This window comes from Apus apus, chromosome 10 (genome assembly GCF_020740795.1).
Source record: "Apus apus isolate bApuApu2 chromosome 10, bApuApu2.pri.cur, whole genome shotgun sequence".
Taxonomy (NCBI): Eukaryota; Metazoa; Chordata; class Aves; order Apodiformes; family Apodidae; genus Apus; species Apus apus.
The window spans coordinates 13,397,549-13,420,249 of NC_067291.1; the positions used below are offsets into that span (position 1 = coordinate 13,397,549).

At 56.2% G+C, this 22,701-nt stretch overlaps 3 protein-coding genes across 7 annotated transcripts; 2 read left to right on the forward strand and 1 right to left on the reverse strand.

The window, feature by feature from the left end:
* The first annotated feature begins 1,527 nt into the window (after nt 1-1,527).
* Nucleotides 1,528-8,158, forward strand: PLIN1 (perilipin 1). 3 transcript variants are annotated; one of them, XM_051628617.1, is made up of 10 exons: nt 1,528-1,745; nt 2,168-2,308; nt 2,470-2,528; nt 3,531-3,729; nt 3,878-3,960; nt 4,329-4,581; nt 4,758-4,993; nt 5,544-5,696; nt 6,361-6,597; nt 7,076-8,158. In XM_051628617.1, the coding sequence occupies exons 3-10, from the start codon at nt 2,484-2,486 to the stop codon at nt 7,445-7,447; spliced, it is 1,578 nt and encodes a 525-aa protein (XP_051484577.1). In that variant the 5' UTR covers nt 1,528-1,745; nt 2,168-2,308; nt 2,470-2,483; the 3' UTR covers nt 7,448-8,158. The 3 variants fall into 3 exon arrangements, with proteins under 3 accessions (XP_051484577.1, XP_051484575.1, XP_051484578.1); XM_051628615.1 differs by lacking the exon at nt 2,168-2,308 and having other exon boundaries at nt 1,552-1,745; XM_051628618.1 differs by lacking the exon at nt 2,168-2,308 and having other exon boundaries at nt 1,555-1,745; nt 6,364-6,597.
* Nucleotides 8,159-8,372: 214 nt separating this feature from the next.
* Nucleotides 8,373-11,875, reverse strand: LOC127388843 (ras-related and estrogen-regulated growth inhibitor-like protein). The gene is made up of 4 exons (XM_051628734.1): nt 11,053-11,875; nt 10,578-10,631; nt 10,069-10,145; nt 8,373-9,796 (listed from the first exon to the last, which is right to left on the reverse strand). Exons 1-4 carry the CDS (start codon nt 11,189-11,191, stop codon nt 9,371-9,373), a joined length of 696 nt encoding a protein of 231 aa, XP_051484694.1. The 5' UTR covers nt 11,192-11,875; the 3' UTR covers nt 8,373-9,370.
* A 122-nt stretch (nt 11,876-11,997) lies between these two features.
* KIF7 (kinesin family member 7) lies at nt 11,998-21,899 on the forward strand. Of its 3 annotated transcripts, none has more exons than XM_051628507.1 (18): nt 11,998-12,321; nt 13,483-13,683; nt 13,927-14,338; nt 14,512-15,043; nt 15,341-15,478; nt 15,627-15,854; nt 16,278-16,480; nt 16,729-16,835; nt 17,132-17,287; nt 17,626-17,828; nt 17,944-18,141; nt 18,386-18,511; nt 18,997-19,173; nt 19,463-19,678; nt 19,827-20,033; nt 20,421-20,619; nt 20,705-20,854; nt 21,049-21,899. In XM_051628507.1, exons 1-18 carry the CDS (start codon nt 12,021-12,023, stop codon nt 21,426-21,428), a joined length of 4,134 nt encoding a protein of 1,377 aa, XP_051484467.1. In that variant the 5' UTR covers nt 11,998-12,020; the 3' UTR covers nt 21,429-21,899. The 3 variants fall into 3 exon arrangements, with proteins under 3 accessions (XP_051484467.1, XP_051484464.1, XP_051484465.1); XM_051628504.1 differs by having other exon boundaries at nt 12,007-12,321; nt 21,052-21,899; XM_051628505.1 differs by having other exon boundaries at nt 12,007-12,321; nt 16,281-16,480.
* The last annotated feature ends 802 nt before the right edge of the window (nt 21,900-22,701 follow it).

The following is a 22,701-nucleotide window of genomic DNA, read 5'->3' on the forward strand; positions in this document are numbered from 1 at the left end:
AGTGACTGACTCACCCTCCACCCAGCTGGAGACAGCCCAGGACATTTGTGTCCCTGTGGACCCAGCTAGCCAGGCAGGCCTGTGAGCTTTGCAGTCTCAGGCTGGAAGCGAACTCCAGGCTCTTTGGGAAGAAAGGAGGTATTTTCCTCCTGTGTCTGGCTTTCCCACATCCCTCGGAAGTCTCCCGTATGAGCAGCACAGCCAGGAGCAGGAAGCCATGGAGTTGTGTTGGGTGCACACCTCTGTGTCCTTGCCTGGGCAGCCACACGCCAAACGTCTCTGGGCCTCATGCTGGGTGGTCCAGGACATGCAGCAGCCTTGTGTCAGCAGCCTGCCTGGACCTCCTATCTCCAGTGTTCCCCATGGTTTATTGCTTTGTCCTCTGGAATATATCCTCTTTCCACCACGCTCTCCTTGTCTCTTCAGCATGGCTCATTCTTGATCTCTGTAGTCAATAACAGTCAATCGCAGCTTCATACAGGTGGTGTCTTCTTTCTTTTCAATAAATACCAGAAACAAATTTGTTAATTATGATGTGAGTGGGCAGGTGTCTCCCACATGGCAAGGTAGGCTGGCTGTGACAGAGCCACAGTAGTGAGAGCATCACTGGTGGGTCAAGGTTCCTCTCCATGCAGTACTTGTGAGGCTACATTCGGGGAACCATGTCCTGTTATGGCCCCACCAGCACAAGAGAGATCTTGATGATCTGAGTCTAAGAGAAGATCATTAGGAGAGGAAGACTTACTTGTAGGGGCATGAAGCACATGCTGCACCAGCACAGACTGGAGCTCAGACTCTGCTCAGAGGTGCACAGAGCGAGGATAAGAGGTGGCAGGTAGAAATTGCAACAGATAAAAATGGTTCATGATGAGTGTGGTTAGCACTGGAGCTGTGCCCCAGGGAGATGGGAATCTTATCCTTGGAGACTTTTGGGACTTGACTGGATGAAACCTTCAACAGCCTGATCTAGCTTTGAGGGTAGCCCTACTCTGAGTAAGAGCTGGATGAGGTGACTTCCAGAAATCACTTCCAACATTATTTTTTTTCTCCATTTCTGCCTATGACAAATGCCTGGAGCTTTCTTACGCAATGTCTGCCCTAAAATGTCAGCTAAAAGCCTCCTTGCCAAAATCCTTGGTGGATTCTTTTGGAAATTGCAAACCTGGCCAAACTAGATCTTTGTGCACAGGATATGTCCCCTATATCTGCCTTCTGCTCCTTGTCCTTAGTAAACTCTGTTGGGGAGAAACTATGCTCAGGGTAGGTCCACCAAGGGGGATACATAACCAGGCTCCAGAAATGCAGGAAGGTTAAGGTTTTAGTCTCCTTCACACTCAACATCCTCCAGTTGTCTGTATCAAACCTTGCCTGACACTTCACCTTCTCCTTGGCTGCTCATTATCTGTTGTTGATTTTGAGGTGGTGAATTCCAAGGGTGACTTCATCTTCTCTTGGTGAAGTGGCATGAAAACCCAGTACATCCCAACTGTGTCGCAGCTTCTGGGCTCTGCAGGGAAGAAAAAGGGGATTTTCTGCAGTCATCTGTTCTGAATTACAGTGGCTTCAGGGAGCTCTTTGGCTGGTTTCCACCACAAGCAGCCAGCTCCCAAACCTACGCAACTGGGAGGTGGGGCCTCGTGGTGGTAGTGGCTGGAGCTCCGCGCATCACTCTCAGAGAACCTGGCCGAAGGGACGTGCAGCCACCACCCTCTGCTCCTGCTCTGCTGGGGACAGGCTGCCCCTTGGTGAGTAGCCTCTCCCCACTGGGCACTCTGGGGACAGCTTCAGTGGGACCGGGGGGTGAGCACAGGGATCAGCCACACTCCCTAAACCTCCTGAATTTGCTCATCTGCTACTGAGAAAAAGGGGGTCCGTGCTGAGGGTGGGAGCTGGAGGTGTGCTGTGGGTGTCACCCAGCCAGGAGCAGAGGAGATGGGTGTTTTGCAGTGCTTTTGCCCCCTGCATCGAGCTGGTGCTGGGCAGGGCTAGGTGCTGGCATGGGGAGTGGCAGAGCTGTGGGAGGGGGATGCTGACCATGGCTGGGCAGCTCACCTCATTCCTACCAATAGCTCCTTTCTCTGCTCCTGTCCTGCTTCAGCCTGCATCTCTCACCCTGGCCCTCATGCACATCTGTTGCTATCCTGATCACTCAGGGTTTGCTTTACAGCTCTGCCAGTGCCCTTTATGCTGCCTTGCACTGTAGCTCCTCCAAACAAGATGCCTCTCAACTAAGTCTTGGCATCTTTGGCTGTTAAAACACACCAGCAGGGGAGGGCTGTGTCCAGTCATCGCTTTTACAGCTGAAGTGGTAAGAAGTCAAGCATTAGGCAATGCCACATCAATTGCTCCCATGGGAGGTGTCTGTCTCAGCCCAGCTCCTGTCCTCACCATGCTTGGGGGGTGTAGGAGTGAAGGGGGGGACCCCCAGCCCTGCCTTCACAGTCTGCAGCTCCCAACTTGCCGTTGCAGGTGGGTGCATCGTGATGACAGCGAAGAAGAATCAGGCTCTGCCAAATGGAAGTGCCAAGGTGGGTGTGGGAAGAGGGAGAGAGGGGAGGGCAGAGATGTGTCAAGGGTGCCAGGTGGTGCATACCTGCTCTGCTGGATGAACACAAGTCACATCCCGAGCTGTCCCACGTGTCCCCGTTATCTGTATATGGACCTTCACCTGAGAGCATCATCAAAGGGAAAGAGAATAACCTTTTGCTTGCTTGAAATTAAATAGTTCAGATTCAAGAAGGTTAACCTTGACCTAACACAAGCCCTCAGTGATACCCGCCGGCAGTGTCTGTCCTTTACCTGCGTCCCCACTGCAGACCCCAAACCTCCAGCAGTTCTGCTGCTGGGGATGCAGATTTATCCTGCTCACCTAGTGTTGAGGGACCTCCCTCCAGCTGTGCTCTGGCACTGGCAGCACACGTAGGTGTTGCTTGTGCTGGTTTATACTGGCACCCCATGTCACCCGTGCTAGCAGGGTGCAGGAACACAGTGCCTTGCTGCCCCAGAGAGCTCTGATGCCCTCTTCCTCAATGGCTCCTACTAATTTCCTTTTTGCCACCAAAGACAAACCTATTTCTCTCCCCTTCTCCTTCTTGAGGTCCATATCCCTTACTTGTCACAGTGGTGACAGGACAGAGGTACCATATAGGCAAGAGGGACTTTGCTGGCCCAAGGACAGGAGCAAGGGGTGGGTCAGATGGAAATAGCAGGAGAACAAGGGGGGAAATCCAGAGAGAGCACCTGGACAGTGAGGCTTGAGAGATGAGAGTAGTGGGGACTGACACCCCTCCACCACTGCCTGTGGTGTTGCTGCACCCTCAGCAGCAGCAGCCAGCCTGGCTGTCCATGGCTGTGCTGTAGGCAACGTAGCTGAGAGACCCTCAACAGGGGTTTAAGAAATGTCATCCTCCCAGCGTGAGCTGAGGTCCTCTGTGGTCACTGCAACATGCCAAATCCCACCAGACTGCAGACAACAGGGTGTTCCTCAGGGAAGGGCTGTTGACTAACCCATGCCCCTCTGCCATGTGCAGGAGAACGTGCTGCAGAGGGTCCTGCAGCTGCCAGTGGTGAGCTCGACCTGTGAAACCCTTCAACGGACCTATGTCAGCACCAAGGAGGCCCACCCGCTCATGGCCTCGGTGTGTGAGGTCTATGAGCGGGGCGTGCAGGGCGCTGGAGCCTTGGCCATGTGGAGCGTGGAGCCCGTGGTGCGCAAGCTGGAGCCTCAGTGTGAGTCCATGCACTGGGGGGGACACAGCAGTGGGGAGCCACCAGAGCCCCCCTTGGTGCGACAGGGCTGGCAGTAGCACATGAGACCCCCTAGCACAGCCTGGGAGCTTTTTTTGCCAACCAACCCCCCTGCTTTTGCCCAAGGCAGTCACTGTGGCTAACAACCTGGCCTGCCGGGGCTTGGACCATCTGGAGGAGAAGATCCCTGCGCTCCATTACCCTGTTGACAAGGTAAGTCACAGGTGGGACAGTCTGGGACCCCTCTGCAGAGCCCACAGCATGACTCCTCTGGTCTTGTTTCTGGATGGTGCTGGGCTGCTGGGGAGGAAATAAGGCAGCACCTCCAAGCAAAGACTCCTCCATAAGCTGCTGCAGCCGCTGCTGCAGCCCAGGGAATGGTTGGGGTGCTCCCAAATATAGAGCAACAGTATCCTGTGTCCCATCCCCTGCCAGCCACATCCAGCCCAGGCTGCAGAGAGCTCTTATGGCCCTTTTGGGGCTGTTTGCTAGCATGGCCATGGCTGGGGTCCCCGTGGTGCTCCAGTTGTCCCATGCCACCCTGAGAACACCAGCAGAACTGTTCATCTCTTCACCTGCAGCTTGCATCTGAACTGAAGGACACCATCTCCACCCCGCTCCAAAGTGCTAAAAGCACCATTGGCAACTCCATGGATAAGATCGTTGAGCTGGCAGCAGAAGGCTATGAGGCCACCAAGAGCACTGTAGAAACAACAGCAAAGTACGCAAGGAGGAACTCAGTGAGCCAGATGGCAGCTGCAGGGGTCGACACGGCCCTGGGAGGGCTGGAGAAGCTGATGGAGTACCTGCTGCCAGAGGAGGACGAAGTAGCAGGTAGTCCTGAAGTCCAAATCCCATCTGAAGGTATCTGGAGGGGGCTGGCCACACATGGGGTGGCACCTCGATTACGGGGTGCATGTGGCAGGGGGAGGACCCTGGATTTTGGCAAAGGGCTGCCTAGGAGGGTTGTCCCACCAGGATGTAACCCCCCACTGCTCTTCTGCCTTTAGATCAGAAGCCCAAAGAGAAACGTGGGTCAGCAGTAAAGGTCTCACAGAAGCAGCCCAGTGCTCCTAGTGCTCCCAGCACTCCCAGTGCACCCAGCACTCCCAGTGCTCCCAGCACCCTGGGCCGGATCGGTGCCTTGGTGAGCAGCATCTCCTACCGCGCTTACCAGCAAACCGCCCAAGGCCTCCAGCGTGCCAAAGCCAAGGGGCAGGAGCTGGCCACCTGGGTCCCCATCCTGGTGAGTGCCAAAACCCACCTGCTGGGCTCTTGTTCCCCCACCCCCTCTTCAGGGCTGATTCTGCTTTCGGATGAGATATTTCAGGTTCCTAGGAGCACGTCCAAGAGCAGAGTGGTGAGCACTGCTGGTGCCCCCGCTCTGCGGGACAAGCCAGCACCAGCACTTGCCACAGCACATTCACACATAACCTTGCACCGTCTTAATGGGATGAGTTATTTTTAGCAGGCTCCCAGTTTATATTGTTGATTTATGGCCTTGCCATAACATCCTCCCTAAAGCAAAGAGCCCTTCCAGGGCCCCAGAGAGGACAGTGAGAAGGAGGCACCTCTCCTCTCCCACCCAGTGCTGTGGTGGGAACCCCTTCCCTGGCCTGTGCCAAAATCCCAGAGCTCCCAGCTGCTCTTAGGATTTCTTCCAATGTGCATAAATGAGCTTTTCTGCTCCCTGCATGTTCCAGGACCCCATGAAATCCTTAGGCTAAGCAGGATGGGGTGAATGGGACCTGCCATCTTCCCCCGAGTGGCGGCTTTTTTTTTTGCTCCCCTTCCAGGGCCACCTGGCCAAGCCAAGCACACCTGAGGCACCACGAGCCCAAGGTGATGGGCAGAGCACTACGGGCGGCTGGCTGAGCCGGCGGCAGAGCAAGGCTCCGGAGCAGAGGCAGGAAAAAGCAGGGAAGAAAGACAACAACCACACCAAGGAGGTACAGACAAAAGGGGGGCAGTTAGCCGGGGGCACCCCAAGGTGTACTCCTGCCCATGTACCGTGCCAGTACATGGGGGCATGTTTCCCCTGTGCCCTTGGGGACGAGGCCCCCATTCCTGCTGAAGCTCAGTGAGAGTTTGGAAGAGACAAGGACAGGTTGGGAGGGGCTGGACACAGCCTCAGCAGTTCCCTTCCCTGACCCCCATAGCTGGGGGCTGGAGGCAGCCTCTGCACAGGGCAGGGTCACCCTGCCTTGCGTACTGAAGACTCCTTTGCTGCTGTGGGGTGTCACCCCACCAGGCCCCTAAACACCTTCAAAACCAGCCCCCCCCCCCACACACAATGGTCCCAGCAGAAAGGGTTGGTGTGAGCTGGTGGGGCTGGGAACAATCTCCAGCATCAGCTCCACTGGGACGTGGGGACGGGAAGTGGCAGGTCGGGGTCACTGCTCTTCACCTCTGCCGGCAGCGGAAGCGCAGGCCAGGACAGGGGGTCCCTGGGGCCTGGGAGCGGGGGCACAGAGAGTGACCCTGTGGCAAAGGGCTGCAATCAGCGAGCTCAAAGCACTCGGGCTCAGGAGAGGCTGGGGAGCCCTGGGCCACCCCTGTCCTGCTCGGAGGGGCTTGTGGGACAGGGCCAGCAGCTCACCTGGTCTCTCTCAGCAGGCAGGAGATGGCCCCGGGCTGGTGGGCAGCGTGGCACACAACCTGCAAAGCGCCTGCGCCTCCGGCATCTCCAGCGTGAAGAAGGTCCCGGCTGTGGCCTGGGATGCGGCTGAAGGGTTGATCCTCTTCACCCCTCGCAGGCTATCTAAGGCCATGGAGACAGTGGATGCTCTTGGGGGGACCCTTGTCAGTGCTCCCAAGCATCTGCTGGGCACCCTGTACAGCTATGTGCCGGTGAGTTTGTGCCCAGCCAGGTCCTGTCCATCTCCAGCAAACCCCATTTTGCCCAAACTCCTCTAATGAGCAGCCTATAGTGCTGGGTAGTACCAGGAAGCACCAGAGCTGGGAGATAAGATGCTGTTGGGACACCTCGGTCCCACCCTCCTCCTAAGCATCTCCCAAGCAGTGACAGTGAGTTCACCCCCATAGATCCAGTGGTGGCACCTTCACATGGTTCACCCAGGGTGTCACCTCAAGCTCCTGGGAAGGTGAAAGTTCCTGCTGAGACCGTGTCCCCTCTTCTTGCTCCCATCCCGCTGCTCCCCCAGGACCATTTCTCCACCACATCTACCTGGGGGCTGCAGCTGCCCACTCCTCTGTGCCAGGGACCCCTCTGGGAGCAAACTGGCCTGTCCTGAGTTCCCCGTAGTTTAGGAGGGGCTGTGTAGCACAGGGAGAGCACTGGTAGGCAGTATCTCACCCCATCTCTCAGCTCCGCAGGCAGTCAGTGAAGGGAGAAGAGGCAGCTGGGGGCAGCAAGCCCAGCCCAGAGCAGGAGGAAAAGGAGGAGGACACCAAGCCTACAGCCACCTCCACCGAGGAGAAATCCCAGCCGAGGGGTGACTGGCGCATGTACCGTGGCCATCACCCCCTCTCCTTCCTGGGCCTCGAGGACCCCCTCTTCCTGCGGCACAACTTCTACCGCAGCCCGGCCTTCGAGCCCGAGTGCCCCTTCCCGCGGAAATCCGCCTTCTCCCCCTACAACAGGCGGGTGAGCGAGGGCTCCTACCGCTTCAGCCCCGAGGCCATGTACAGCCGGGCTTACTATGGCAACCTCTACAGCCCTGTCTTCAAGAAGGACTGAGCTGGTGGGGAGGACAAGCACATCCCGGCCTCCCTGTAACCCCCCCTAGCCAGCACGCTTTGCCTGGGCCCCCGCCAGCTGCCCACACTCACCCCTGCACTGGGACAGGAGCTCGAAGTGGTAGACATGCCATGGGATGTCTTCTGGAGTATATCTGGGCCACAGTGGGGGAATAAAAGTAACCAAAAGCCCAACTGGTGGCAGGAGAAGGTAGAGAGAGATGGGACCAGAGGGATCCAAAGAGGCGAAGGAGATGCATGAAGAGCAGTTATACCAGGAAAGTGAGAAAGGGACCAGCAAGGCCTGGCACTGGGCTACCCCGGTCTCTGTTGAGCAGATAGCACGGACTTAGATGGGCTTACACATTGAGAACAGCACTGAGACAGAGCAGGGAGGGCTGGACAACCATCAAACATCAACATGGCATCTCTGGTTCCCCATCCTTCCTCATACCATCCCACCTCACAGGGACCATCCCTAGTCACAGAGTGCTCCTCCATGGAGGAGCTGAAGGTCCCCACCAACCAAGCAGGACTCATGTCAGAAAGCCCTGGGCACCCACCCCCAGCTGATGGTGGGATGGATGGTGGGCTCAGGAAGAAAACCAGTGAGACCAGATGGATCTCCTGGAGCCCCTCTGTCCTGCAGGACTGCCTGGCTTCCCGCAACATCTTGTTGTATCCTCTGCAATAATAAACCTTTCTGACCTGCTTCCTGCCCCATCTGCTCACCTGCTTTACAAAAGCAAGCCAGCAAACAAGGGAGCAGAGTGGGGTGAGACACCTAACCCAGGCCAAGAGAGTGGGTACAGAAAACATCATTGGGTCACCATGACACAGGGACAGCAGGGGCTCATGCCCAGCACAGTACGTGTTTCTTCCTATGCCCCAAGTACAAATTATTCACAGCCACGAGAAGCCAGGGGCTTCCTGCCAAAAACAATTTATTGCATTTCCAGAACAGACCAATCGCTGTCTGTCCTGCAGACACAAACCTTCATCCAACACACTGCTCTCCCAGGAGAACCAGGGGAAGGGGCTGGGGAGAAGCAAGGGGGGAAAAAAAAAAAACCACTCAGCAGTGGAAGGGTTTGGCAATTAGCTTGGAGACCCCTTTCTCCACCTCCTCTCCTCCCCAGGGACAGGCAGCCTTACAGAAGGAGCAGCTTGGGAAGGCACACGGTGGGATTCCCAGGAACAAGCCAGGAGACTGTTTTTTCCCAGGCACAGGCTGTACAACATTTGCAGGCACTAAAAGGCTGTGGGAGTGGGGCCTGTGACCAGGATGGTTCAAAAGCCAGGTGGGTGTGACCTCACCGAGGCCCTTGGGATTTAGCCAGTGCTTCAGGCTCTGGACACTTAGACAGCAACAGGCACATGGGAACAGCCAGTGGCTCCCAAATAGAGAAACCCTCCTCGTTGCCTGGTCCTGGCCATTCCAGGGTCACCAGAGAGAACCCTGATGAGTGTTAAAACATGAGTTAAAAAAGGAGGGGGTGACACTGAGCTGGGTGCTCATGCAGAAGCAGGATGTCCTCCCCACTCACTGAAAACTCAAGCAACTCCTGCTGAAGGAGCCAGGGATGATGCTGCCTGGAGAGGTGGCAAGATCACCTGGTGGTTTCTATCATTGAAGGATGGAAGGAGAAAGCAGGAGGTACCTAAAAATCTGGTAAAGCAAAGAGAAGAGACTGCCCCACCATCTGTCCCACCACAGAGAAAAGAGCTCTACAGGAGAGAGCAGAGGAAGGTGCTACATGCCTCAACTGCACTGGCCGTGTATGGCAGGAGACCCAGATCCTGAGGTCAGGAGGGCAGTAAGGAACCCACCCGTTAGGGAAGCTCACACCAGCTCCATAAGCACCCAGGGAGGAGACTCAGTCCAGGTGGGCAGCATGGAGAGAAGCAACACCCAGGCTGTATCTCAGAGGGAGTCCGTTCGCTTCCGGGCAAACACAGCCGACATAGTCTTGACGATGCCACGAATCCTCGTACCCTTTTTCAGTGCCAGTTTGGTGTCAGGGATGCGCTTGGCCAGTCCATGAAAGACCATGAGAGCCCCGTGATAGGCCTCAGCTGCAGAGACCTCGTAGAAACCACAGTCTAGAGAGAGGGCCAGGAGCCGTCCCTCCTCGCTGGACACCACCCTTTGATGGTGCAGGTCACGTTTGTTGCCCACAATGATGATGGGCACCTTCTCCTGGCTCTGCCCTTCCTTGGCCGCCCTGATGAACTGGATTTTGAGGGGCAGGATGTTGAAGCTGGCCCGGTCACAGATGCTGTAGACCAGGACAAAGCTGTCTGCCCACTGGATTCGCTTCTCCTCTGAGGACCCCTCCTCTGTCTGCTCCTAATGAAATGGAAAAGGAAGGTTTCTTTACCTGGCTACCTCCTTCCACTCCTACCTGCTAGCACAGGGCTCAGCACTCCTGAGCCTGTCAGGACTGGGGCAGCTGGCAACCTGTGCTCTGCGGGCTAGAGCAGTTTAGCTGCCTACAATGTCATGTCTCATCTGGCATGAGAGTTTTGCCTATTCCAATGGTTCCCCCCCACGTAACTTTTAGCAGAGGCTTTTTTCTCTCCCTGAGGTGAAAACAGGCCTTGGGAGAAGAGCCCTCTCACCTGGGAATTTGGGACATCCCAGATGTGGAGGAGAATCTCTCGGCCATCCACAGTCAGGTTGTGGCTGTAGATGAACTCTGCCAAAAGAACGAGAAAGAAAATTATCATCTTCACAGACACAAGAGATAGCTCCCTCAAGCCAGGTTTCCCCCTCCTGGGGACAAGCTGGTCACACCCACGCTGGGAGACCATGCTCTACAAGGCAAGGTCTGGGGTCAACAAACACACAGAGTATGATGGTCTCCAGGGCTTGGGACCGCCCCAGCCTCCTTCCATCCCAGTATGCAGTCCAGGCACACTGGAGCCACCAGCTGCCACCTTTTGCACCCCGGAGATGCAATTCTAGAGCAAAGAGATGGGTCAATGAACAAATACAACCGTTAAGACCCTGGCAGCAGACAAAGGCTCTGGAGAAAGGCAGCAGAGGATAGGAAGTAATGCAATCCTGGGGGCAGAAGCAGGCCTGTCTCCTGACCCCTGTCCCTAACAGGAACTGGCTCAGCACTCACCCATGTCTCCATACTCCCCGATAAAGCGCCGGGTGAGGAAACGGACAGTCAGAGCTACAGGGGAGAGAATAAGAATAATCAGAATAACTTCAGACATTTTACTTTTTAAATTCAAGCAGAGTCAGGCACCATTCCCCCTGTTAACTCCCACTAGCAGGAGCAACCTCCAGTTTTCCCCCAGTCCTCGCTGGTCTCCAAGCAGAGCAGAGGCACAGCACAAACCATGCATCAGCACACCACAGCTCAGCAGAAAATACCCTCCCCAGTCACTCACCCACCACCTGCAAGGTCCTGCTCAGCATCCCCACCTCGAGTCACCACCACACCTGAAAGCTCAGCCCCATCTCACTAGCTTGCTCCACGGGGTTGCTATCTGCAGTTCTCCAAACGCTGCTGCACTTTTCAGGGTATTTTTTGCAGGAGAAACGGGTCTCCCTGCCTGGGAACTCTCTCTAAGCTCAGGGTCAGTTCTTACCCGATTTCCCCACGTTGTCCGCTCCCATAACGAGAACATTTGCTTCCACCTTCAGGGCGGCGGGGGCAGGCACCTCCATCAGGGCAGGGTGCTCGGGGGTGAAGCTGGCGCTCCGGCGCAGCGGCAGCCGGAGCCCCATCCCGAGCTTGGCCGTGCCCGGCCAGCAGTCCCAGCGCCGTCTGCGGCTCCTCTCCGCGCAGCCGAGGGGCCGACGCTTCCCACGGCACCCAGGGGACCCGCGAGGGCTTTACCCCTCCCCGCATCCGCAGGGGCGGTGCAGCGGGAGCTGCGGATGGACGGACGGACGAACAACTTTGTTCCGGCTCAGATCATCCCGCAGGCAGCGCCCGCAGCGCGGCAGGCGGCCGGGAAGCACCGGCTGCTCCGCAAACCGCATCCCAGGAGGCTGCCCACGCCTGCACCTCCCGCGCGTTGCCCCTCGGCGGGGACACGCAGCCCCTTGTTCCCTTCCCCACGGTGACGGTGAGAACCGCCTGCAAGGGCTGGCGGGGCGTCTGGCAAGCGGTGGAGCGTCTTCTGAGTAACGGGGCGTCTCCGGAGAGAGGCAGCGGTGTCACACCAAGCGCTGGGGCACCGCGCGGGCGCTGCAGCGCCTGCGACCTGACGGAGGGACCGTCCGAGGAGCGATGGAGCATCGCACGAGTGGCGGAATCTCCTGTGAGCGCGGGAGCGTCCCACAGGCACCGCAGCACTGTCTCACGGGTGACGGAGTCTCACGGGTGACGGAGTCTCACGGGTGACGGAGTCTCTCGGGAGCAGCGGAGAACCGCAGGAGCGATGCGGCACCTCGGGAACCCCCGCAGCCCCCCCATCCCTGCCCGCTGCCCCTCTCCCTCGGGGCGGCCCGGCCCCAGCCCCGCCCGCCGCCCCCTGCCCTGCCCCGCCGGGCGGAGCCGCCTGACGCCATCGCGGCGCGCCGGGCCGGGCCCGCGGCGCTCGGGGCGGCCATGGCGGGCGAGGGGCCGGCGGTGCGGGTGGCCGTGCGGGTGCGGCCGCTGCTGCCGCGGGAGGCCCTGCGGGGGCACCGGCCCTGCCTGCGGAGCGACGCCGCGGCCGGCGAGGTGGCCTTGGGCCGCCGCCGCTTCCGCTTCGCCGCCGTGCTGCCCGAGGCGGCGGGGCAGGCCGCCGTCTACCGGGCCTGCGTCCAGCCGCTGCTGCGGGCCTTCTTCCGCGGCTTCAACGCCACCGTCTTCGCCTACGGGCAGACCGGCTCCGGCAAGACCTACACCATCGGGGAGGCCAGCATCGGTGAGTCGCGGCACCCTGCCCGCCGGCAGCGCCTTCCCCGGCATCCCCCCCGGCCCCGCAGCGCTGCCGCCGCACCCTCCGCCCTCCCAGGTCAAGCCCTCAACGCCACCGTCGCGGCCCTTTCCCCCAACATACCCATCTCGTGCATGTTGCCATCCCCTCTCATCCCATCAGCGTTGCTCTCTCCACCCAACCCCACCGTCACCACCACCTCCATCACTTCCAACATCCCAACCGGTCCTTCCGCCTTTCCCTCCCTCCTCACCCTGCCAGACCCCCCAACCCGACCACCTGTCCCCATCCTGCCCACCACACCAGCCCTTCCTCCCAACCCCCCCACAGACCCACCTGCTTTGAGATCAGTGTGTAGGTTTTTGCCTCTCCCACAGCAGGACAACGAGGTCTGTCTGGTCGGGTGGTAGTGGTGATCTTCCTAAGGCACTGCTCCTGTTGCCTGGCTTGAATCCAGCTGAAATAAGCCCTAAGGAGAGGGAGATTTGCAGGGGTTCATCCTGTTAGTGTCTGTGAAGGAGAGGGGGGAATGGAAGCCTTTCCCTCCTAGAAGTGCTGATTTGATGGTGTTATGATATCCCACAGAGGATGTACTATAAATGTTTCAGTCAGCTTTAGTTAACTGCAAAGTTTGTAAACACTAAGTTGTATCCATGCTTTCAGTCTTCCCGTTGTCAGTTTCCCAGTTCAGGCTATCATTGCACCAGAGTTAGATATTGCCCTTTTACACGGCTGTTGGAGGCAAAAGCAAAACCATCTAAAATTCAGACAGCAGAGTGCTGTGGCCAGGCTGCAAACACACACAAAAAGCTTCTTGGAGCTGCAAAAGTTTGTGAAGTCATGCTGTCCTCAAAGGACAGCACGCTGTAGCTGCAGGCATGGTGTTTGCTACCTGCTGAAAGGCTAGTGCAACTTCTTCTTGAGGAAGGCCAGGAAACAAGCAGCATTGCCAGAATCCAGCACACCAGCAGGACAGGATTTGCCCCAAGGCCCTGTGGCTTAAAAACACTCAGAGGGGTATTTAATCCAGACTGTGAGGTCTGAGCTCTGGGAGGGTTTTGAGGCTGCTCCTTTCCAGCCGATGTGTGCTGCAGCACATGGTCCCCGGGCATTCCCTGCTTCCCATGACCGTGTGTGTGTCTCCGCCAGCTTCCATCAATGAAGATGAGCAGGGCATCATCCCACGAGCCATGGCCGAGACCTTCAGGATCATCGATGAGAATGACCTGATCGACTACACGGTCCGAGTGTCCTACCTGGAGGTGTACAAGGAGGAGTTTCGGGACTTGCTGCAGGTGGATACAGCCAGCAAAGACATCCAGATCCGGGAGGATGACAAGGGGAATGTTGGTATGTGTGGCTGCATGAAGGCTCCCTTTTCTTCCCATGCCTGAGGCCAGGATTGGGTTATCAATCCCAGGTCTTCTCCCTCTGTCCCTCTCCTGCAGCAGGTTGCTGTGCTTACTCCTGTTTGACATGGAAAGCTGGTCTGTGTGGCACAGTACAGGCAGGGCAGCAGCACCAGGCTGCGCAGAGGAGCTGCACCCTCAGGCAGCCCGTCCCTCCCAGTCACAACTCCATTTGCTGTTGCAGTGCTCTGCGGCGTGAAGGAGTTGGAAGTGGAAGGGCTGGACGAGGTGCTGAGCCTGCTGGAGATGGGGAACACAGCCAAACACACGGGAGCCACCCACATCAACAGGCAGTCAAGCCGCTCGCACACCATCTTCACGGTGACCATGGAGCAGCGGCGCGGGACCGGCCGCCTCTCCCTGCACCGCCGCCCCCCGTCCGCGCCCGCCTCGGGACAGGTCCTGGTTTCCAAGTTTCACTTTGTGGACCTGGCAGGCTCAGAGCGAATTGTGAAGACAGGAAACACAGGGGAGAGGCTGAAGGAGAGCATCCAGATCAACAGTGGCCTTCTTGCTTTGGGTAACGTCATAAGTGCCTTGGGAGACCCTCGGAGGAAGAGCAGCCATATCCCCTACAGGGACTCCAAGATCACCAGGTACAGCACACAGTTCCTCTGCTTGATGGTTCTGCTCACTTCACTAGTGCTGAACCAGCCACATAGCCAGAATATAATTTTCCTTGGGCTTAACACCTCTGAAATAGGCTGGAAATCTTCTGGTTCTTGCATTATTTTGTATTTCAGCTGTTTTAATTACTGCTCTTCTCTAGGATCCTGAAAGACTCTCTGGGGGGAAACGCCCAGACCGTGATGATAGCCTGTGTCAGCCCATCCTCCTCCGACTTCGACGAGAGCCTCAACACCCTGAATTATGCCAGCCGGGCTCAAAACATCCAGAACAAGGCTGTGGTGAACTGCCGCAAGGAGACGGAGCACATCGAAGAGCTTCACCTGCAGATAAAGAAGCTGCAGAAGGCGCTGGAACAGCGGCACCGCTCCGAGACCCGCATCATCCACCGCTCGGCCACCGCCAAACCGTGCGCGCCGGAGCCCGCGGCGCGGCTGCTGGCGGAGTGCGCGCATTACCGCACCTGCACCGACGCTGCCTACCGGCTGCTGATGGAGCTGCAGGAGGACAGCAACCTGACGGTGGAGCAGATCCTGCGGGTGAAGGAGTGGCTGTGCACGGTGGAGAGCGAGAGGAGCGAGCTGACCTCGGCCGGGCTGGATAGCGGCATCGAGAGCACCTCGACGGAAGAGCAGAGCCCCGAGGCACAGGGCTCCACGCTGGCAAAAGCTCAGGTAATGGTTGGGGTGCTGCAGCTCTGAGGTTGGGTTCATCAGGTGGCTGCTGGGCACAGCAGCCTCAGCACAGCATGGAAGAGGAGGAGAAGTACACTGGCCAAGGGGCCATAGGGAAGCAGAACAATATGGTCCTCTCACCAGGCTGGGAAAACCTGGATTCAGCTGCAGCTGAGAGATGTATTTTACAGGAAAAATCTGGGTCTGCAGAACAGCTGAGCCCTTGCGATGTCAAGCATAGGAAGGGAAGGACAAAGGTGGATGCTGATGCTGCCTCTCTTCTATTTTGAGGGGCAGGTGAACACTGAGAAGGGGACTGAGTCCATCAAAGACGAGCAGGTTGCCAGACTTCAGAGGCAAGTGGAGCGCCTGGAAGAGGAGAACCGTGATTTCCTGGCTGCCCTGGAGGATGCCATGGAGCAGTATAAGCTGCAGGTATTTCTGGGCTCTGCTTTGTAGGGACCTGCCCTACTCCTCCCTTCGTCTTTCAAGGGTCAAGAACTTGAGAACACAGCTCAGTTTTCAAGTTCCTCTGCAGCAGGTCCAGGATCCACAAAACCACATTTTTCTCATTGCCTCCTAGAGTGACAAGCTGCAGGAGCAGCAGGATAAGATCTCAGAGCTGCACATACGCTTGGAGATGGCAATGCCAAACACATGTGTGCCAGAACTGCTGGAAAACCTTCACCTCGTGACCGCTGGCCAGAGACCCCACACAGCCCCTCTGGATGCTGCCCCATCCCACAGCCTCACTGGAGTTCCCTCTGGGCTCCTTGCTGCTGAACAAAGCAGAAGAGTCCTTTGCAGGAAGGTAAGGGTGCAAATCTGTGCTCCTGAGGAGCAGCTGCCTTTTCACTCGGATGCTCTCCAGTGAGTTAAGTGCTTCTTTCCCCACCATTGCACATGAACGTTGTCAGAGGTGTAGTGCAGAGGGCTGTGCTCAGTGTTCACATCCAGTCAGATTCAGAGCTCTGGCAAAGCCAGCCTAGCTTCAAAACTGAGGCTTGTACTTCAGTGTTACAGGCAAGACCCAGATTGCTCAGCTTCTGAGCAGCAGAAGGCAGCAGGGCAGGCAGCTGCATCTAGCAGCACCGTAGTTCTCCTGGAAACACTCTCAGCTCCATTTCATAGCTTTTCTTTGTGTCTAGCAGTGAGCCCAGCCAAGAGCCAGCTGCTTTTCCTAACACTGGCTCTCATGCAGCATGTTTCCTATCTTTGTAATTCTTTGCCCCAGCAGCTCGGCAGGAGCTCGTCCTTCCAGCAGGAGGACACAGCAGGTTCACACCTGGAGCATGCACAGAGCTCAACCAGCAAGGCAGAGATCAAAGATGCAGTGTTGAGGAGGGAGCTCAGCCAGGACTCTGAGAAGCCAGCAGAGCTGTCCTCAGGAGAGGAGGAGGAGGAGTGGGAAGAGAAACGGTCCCTATCCCAGCGCCGGTGAGTTGAGGCTGTCTCAGCCCCAGCTGTCACACCTCTGCATCTCAGCTCTCACGCAAGATGTAGACACAAACACTGCCTCTGGGGTCTATGATTCTACTGCCTGCTCACTGGGGAATTAATTACCATCTTCCCGACCACAGCTACTGTTTCTATCTCCTTCTGAAGCTTGTGGATCATGAGGATCCTTACTGGGCACAGCTTTGGTAGCACCCAGACCCAAATGATTAATTTGCTGCTCCTTCTAGAAACGGAATCCAAAGCTGGAGCAAGAAAGAGATTTGCAAGTTGAGCGAGGAGCTGAGTGGAAGCAATGCCCCCTTAATTCAGCAGGAGCAGCTGGAGTTGTCAAAAGGCAAGTGGCAACCATAGGTTGTTGGACAGTCTTCCTAGGGCTGGTGGTGCTTCACAACTGCTCTTGATAGGAAGGCACTATGTCCCACCTGGATAAGTTCAGAGGATAAATATAGAAAGATGACAGTTTAGTTGCTTTGGTTAAAGGAGAAACTTGAACTTGTGGGGTCTGGCAAGAGCTGCGTGTTTTGGTGGAAGCTGTAGGTAACTCTGGGCAACATTCCGGTTCTTAGGTTGGATTGTCCTTCATCCAGCTGCTAAGACAAGACCATCCTTACCCAGAAATCTGTGTTGCAGAGGTCTGCAGGAGGCAGGAGCTGCTGCTCAGTCCCTGGGAGCGCCTGCCAGGGAAGGACTCTGAGTGGAGGCTGGTGCAAGCACAGCAGAAGATCCGAGAGCTGGCAATCAACATCCGCATGAAGGAGGAGCTGATCACGGAGCTTATTAAAACAGGTGCCAAGCTGCTGGTGGGAATGTGCATCCTTTCCCTATGAAATTTCCTCCTTGTTGGGATGCTCATTCTCTAGTCCCTTCCTCACCTTGCCTCTCTGTGTTGTCTGTGCCCAGTTCCTTCACCTGTAGGCACTTTCTCCATCCCTCCAGCTGAATGAGAACCTTCCTATTGGTTTCTCCCCAAATCCCTTCCCTAGAGTAACTGTGGGCGAAGGAGCAGTCAGTCTCTGTAGTCAAAAATATTTGAGGAAGAGAGAAGAAAAGTCTGTCCTTTGGCAGGATCCTTTCTGCAAGAGAAGTGGGCCTAGAGGTCACAGTGGAGGGGGGATGTGTTGCAGGCAAGGACGCCCAGGCTCTAAACAGGCAGTACTGCCAGAAGATCAGTGAGCTGGAACAGGAGGCAGAGCAGGTGAGGACAGAGCTGAATGACAGCCAGAAGCAGCTCCAGGAGCTGGAGGGCAAGGAGCCATGGGACCCTGGGGAGAAGTGCAAGCTGCAGGAATATCGCACGCGTGTGGCAGCCGCACAGAGCAAGGCACAGGTGAGTGGGAAGGGCTCTGCCTGCCTGGAGAGGTGGGCAAGGGAAGAGCTGGGGGCATCTCGGCAAAGGGCACGGGGAGGTGCCAAGCCCAAGGTCAGCTTTGGCCCTCTGACAGGTTCTGTGCAAGAAGAAACAAGCGACAGAGAGGCTGGTGTCGCTCTCAGCCCAGAGCGAGAAGAGAGTGCAGGAGCTGGAGAGGAACATCCAGCTGATGCGGCGGCAGCAGGGCCAGCTGCAGCGCCGCCTGCGGGAGGAGAGCGAGCAGAAACGGCGGCTGGAGACCGAGGTGAATAAGCAGCAGCACCAAGTCAAGGTAGGAATGGGCAGGAGGGGTGGCGCTACTGCAGTATGTGTGAGGGTGATGACAGGCAGACTCTGCAGGCTGCTGAGCAGACCAGGGTAGCTCTGATGGTGTCTGTGATTGCCTTGGAGAGCTGAGGATGGAGAGAGTGTTTTAAGAGTATCCAAAGAGCTAGGAAAGAACATAACCTGTCCCACAGCCCCTGGCTCTAGGGCAAACAGTCTCTTGAGGCTCACAGCCACTCCTTCCCATGCAGGAACTGGAACTGAAGCATGAGCAGCACCAGAAAATCCTGCGCATCAAAACAGAGGAAATTGCAGCTTTCCAGAGGAAGCGGCGGAGCGGCAGCAATGGCTCAGTGATCAGCCTGGAGCAGCAGCAGGTACAGGCAGAGCCAGCCTGCCACCTCCCTGCTGTTCCAGTCTGCTGTGGCAGACTGCTGGTTGGCATGGTAGGCCTGGAAGCAGGGTCTTCAGCTTGAGATAGGACATAGGCCATCCTGCCCTCAAGGAGGACAGTCCATGATGTCACTTGTGTCTAGTAGCAGAGGACTTAGATCTTATCTTACCCCCAGGACCAGGATTCTTATCTAAATCCTAGTAAAGAAGCTGTGAAATCTTTTCTGTTAGCAGGACAGTAGTGGGAGATACAACCCTCAAGGACTCCTTGGCAGCTGTGGATTTAGCTCAGCTCTGCCTCTCAGAGCAGCTAGAAGGATAAAACCAGAGGTCTGCCATATAGGGCTTAGCAGAGATGGACTCAACTCTCACTCTGATCTCAACCCTGTTGCTCTTCAGTCTAGCAGTTCTGGGAACTGGTGCTGCTGTCTGCACACACGCACATGCCCTTTGCCTCTCCTTCCATCAGAAAATTGAGGAACAGAAGAAGTGGCTGGACATGGAGATGGATAAAGTTCTTGAGCAGCGCCGGGCCCTGGATGAGCTGGAAGATGAGCTGCGGAAGCGGGAAGCTATTGTGGCCAAAAAGGAAGCCCTGCTGCAGGAGAAAAACGGCCTGGAGAGCAAAAGACTGCGCTCCAGCCAGGTAGGACCAGAGTGTGACACCTCAACCCCTTGATTTCTAGAAGAGGCGGGAGGCTGGAAGATCTGGGTGCCATCCTGGGTCCGGCAAAGGGCTGTAGGTCAGCATGAGGTGGTGATGGGAAGCGGGCAGCAAATCTGCCTGTACAGAAGAGCCTGCTTGTGCTGTGCCTCTGAGCTAGCTGGTTTGATAGTCCATGGCTTTGGTGCACATGTGAGGTCATGACATGAAAGGAGGGCTGGGGATCTGACTTGCCTTTAGGGCAGATCCCCTTGAGCATCTTCTGCTGCAGGCCCTGACAGATGACATAGTGAGTGTGTCCAGCCGCCTGGAGCACCTGGAGAAGGAGCTGACTGAGAAGAATGGGCAGCTGCGCCATGGCAGCGCCCAGGACCAGCAGCAGATCCGCCAGGAGATCAACAACCTGCGCCAGGAGAAGGACCAGCTGCTCAAACAGAGGCTGGAGCTCGACAACAAGCTGCGTCAGGGCACCCTGCTGTCCCCAGAGGTACCTCTTCTTGGGCTGGGCTGCTCTCACGCCCCCAAACTGTGTATATCCCAACTTCTTGCCAGCACTTAGGTGACAAGGGAGGTCAGGGCAGGGTGAGAAAGAGCAAGCCCTTTGCTTCCTAGTAACTGCAGCTCTGCTCTGGCAGGAAGAACGGATCTTGTTCCAGCTGGATGAGGCAATCGAGGCTCTGGATGCAGCCATCGAGTACAAGAACGAGTCCATCACTTGCAGGCAACGAGTCCTGCGGGCCTCGGCCAGCCTGCTGTCCCAGTGTGAGATGAACCTCATGGCCAAGCTCAGCTATCTCTCCTCCTCCGAGACCCGAGCTCTGCTCTGCAAGTACTTTGACAAGGTGGGAGACAACTGCCCTCTGTGCTGGGCTGAGATGCCTTATCTGACCAAACTGTTGTTTGACTTGTTTCAAGCTTTCTGCCTGCCTCCTGCTGTACTTTTGCCCTGTAGGTCACAAAGCCACAGCACCACCCACAGCACCTGTTCCAACACCTGGGAGATAGGCTTAACTAGTCATAGTTAACTGGAATCCCTGTGGTGGCTCTGCCATGTCAGTGCAACCATACTCAAAGTGCAGCTCTTCCTTCTGCAAGACAGACATGACATCCCAGAACTACTAACCTTTGCATGCTGTACCAGAAAACTAACTTGTTTGTGCTCAGCGGTGCAAGAAGGCTTCCAGGCTCTGAAGGAGCTGAGGTGTTCCTTGCTCTTGGGCCCTGGCCAGGTGGTGACACTGCGAGAGGATCAGCACAGGCAGCACATTGCCTTCTCAGAGCTGGAGATGCAGCTGGAGGAGCAGCAGCAGCTGGTGTACTGGCTGGAGGCAGCTGTGGAGCGCCAGCGCCTGGAGATGGACCGTCAGCTCACCCTGCAGCAGAAGGAGCATGAGCAGAACATGCAGTTACTGCTCCAGCAGAGCCGTGGTAACCACCCAGCTCCTGAAACAGGCAGCAGTGACATGGCTTTTGTCTGTCTTGCAGCTTGAAATGGCTTTGTTCTTCCTTGTAGAGCACATGGACGAGGGGCTGGCCAGCAGCAAGCTGCAGTATGAAGCAAGGATTCAAGTGCTGGAAAAGGAGCTGAGCCGATACGTGTGGGCAAACCAGGAGCTGAACCAGAGGCTGAGTAACATAAATCTGCATCCTGGACAGACCAGAGGTGAGAGGTAAACCCAGGCTGGGGCTGTGTTTCTTACCAAGTTAAAAGTAAGGGAGTTAAAATTCCCTGTCGGTGAGAGGTTGGAGCAGCACAGGTCATTGCTGGCCTTGAGCAAATGCTCTGCAGGCACTGATTTTGATGAGAAAAGGGAGAGCTCCCTATCCTCATTTCACTGTACCCCCAATCTTTCCCAGCAGGTATGGAGAGGAGCATTCATGGGGCTGGGGACAGAGCTGTCCCTGTGCTGAACACCTGTGAGGAGCCCAGCCTGGGGGAACAGCTGGTGCCTCTGGCCGTAACTGAAGAAAGCCATCGGGTGAGGGATGAGAGCAGGGACCTGGTGCACGCCCCTTTGCCATCGACCTGGCGCCGTTCCTCCCTGCCCAACGACAGCCCCGGGGAGCTCCGGCAGAGGGAGGCTGAGCCCAGAGCAGGACAGCCCCATGAGCTGCACCCACCACGGGGCCCCGCCCCGGCTTCCAGGCCCCGCCGGGAGCTGCGCAGAGCCAGCCCAAACGTCACCCCCGTGCCTTACCACCCAGTGATGATAGACGTGAGGAAGAACCCAGTCTAGACAAAGGTTTACCACCTACCTGGCACAGGGCAGGGAGGAGAAGGTACTGCTGAGATGAGCTTAAGAGCCTTCCTGCCCCAAAAGCAAGCCTAGCTACAAACCTGTTGCATTTCAGAGGCCTGAGGAGGAAAAAGACATGGCTTTTCATCATCAGGGAAAAAAGGATCAGCCTGCATTTCACAGAGTGCTGCCACTCTGCACAGCACTGGCTGGACACCTTTCCTCCCACACTCTGCAGCTTAAGCACTGGGAAGTGGGAGATACTCCCACTCTGGTCTCTAACACTAAAATCTTGTTTACAGTTTGGAAACCTCTGCTGCAGGGCTTGCTCAGCCCTAGCAGCCTCAGAGGGAGATACTCTGCAGTCCTGCAGAACTTGTACATAGATTTATTTTTTTTGTAATAACTTTGGTGTTTTTACATTTCTACTGTAACTTTTCTAATAAAGCAGAGTGAATTTTATGAAAGTCACTTGTCAGAGGCTCGTTGTCACTTACTCTGGGTATGTAGGAATAGTTATATTTAAACCTCACTGCATGGAAACTCAGCTGCTGTCACAGCATTGCCTTAATGTTTAAGTACCTGCTTTGTAAGTGCTCACAGCCAGAGCTGGTAGACTTCCTACATGGAGTTGCTTCAGGAAAAAGCATTTCCAGACAGCAGAATTGTGTGAGGCATCTAGGATAAAAGCAACCCTGGTTCAGTGTCATTTTCAGCTCCAGCTTATAAGCTGCTTTAAGCAGCATTTTCTTACTTGACAAAACTTCCAGTCTGGATGTAAGGGAGATTACATACAATCCTGCAACTTCACACTGACACCATTTACCTCAGGAAGGGGGTCACAAGTATAACTCTGACAAAGAAAGAAATGAAAGCCCAGGTACCTGACTTAAGAAGGGCAAAGGGGGAAAAAAATGGCAGCTTGGCTTCCTGACTCCAAAAGCAAGCCACTGCTTCAGCCTGAAATCACAAGGAGCACAGCTACTTTAACTACCGTTTGAGGAGTAACATACACCAACATGAAAGCATCTGAAGCAGGAACCACCTTCTGATCTGCATACTTCATCTTGCCTGTAGGGGTGTGGCATTGAGAGGGACAAAACTGAGGGCTCTGGGTGTGGCTGAGCTACACAACTTAAGTTCAGAGCCTTTATTTTCTGCTATTGAAAGCAAAGACCTTCAGCAGGAAGATCTTCCATGATCTTCATAGGTCTCTGCCTCCTGCGCATTCACTAGACACATGGGGGGATTGCCCTGGTGCCCTGTTGTGCAC

Bases quoted from the DNA above. Each gene is read 5' to 3' on its own strand.
- LOC127388843 (XM_051628734.1), bottom strand. From the start codon at position 11,191: ATGGGGCTCCGGCTGCCGCTGCGCCGGAGCGCCAGCTTCACCCCCGAG. The intron at 10,146-10,577 runs GTGAGTGCTGAG...TTCTTTTGGCAG, and splicing joins CGGGGAGTATGGAGACATGG to AGTTCATCTACAGCCACAAC. The intron at 9,797-10,068 runs GTGAGAGGGCTC...CCATTTCATTAG, and splicing joins GGGATGTCCCAAATTCCCAG to GAGCAGACAGAGGAGGGGTC.
- KIF7 (XM_051628507.1), top strand. From the start codon at position 12,021: ATGGCGGGCGAGGGGCCGGCGGTGCGGGTGGCCGTGCGGGTGCGGCCG. The intron at 16,481-16,728 runs GTGAGTTGAGGC...TGCTCCTTCTAG, and splicing joins CGGTCCCTATCCCAGCGCCG to AAACGGAATCCAAAGCTGGA. The intron at 20,620-20,704 runs GTAACCACCCAG...TCTTCCTTGTAG, and splicing joins ACTGCTCCAGCAGAGCCGTG to AGCACATGGACGAGGGGCTG.
- PLIN1 (XM_051628617.1), top strand. From the start codon at position 2,484: ATGACAGCGAAGAAGAATCAGGCTCTGCCAAATGGAAGTGCCAAG. The intron at 4,994-5,543 runs GTGAGTGCCAAA...CTCCCCTTCCAG, and splicing joins CCACCTGGGTCCCCATCCTG to GGCCACCTGGCCAAGCCAAG. The intron at 6,598-7,075 runs GTGAGTTTGTGC...CCCATCTCTCAG, and splicing joins CCCTGTACAGCTATGTGCCG to CTCCGCAGGCAGTCAGTGAA.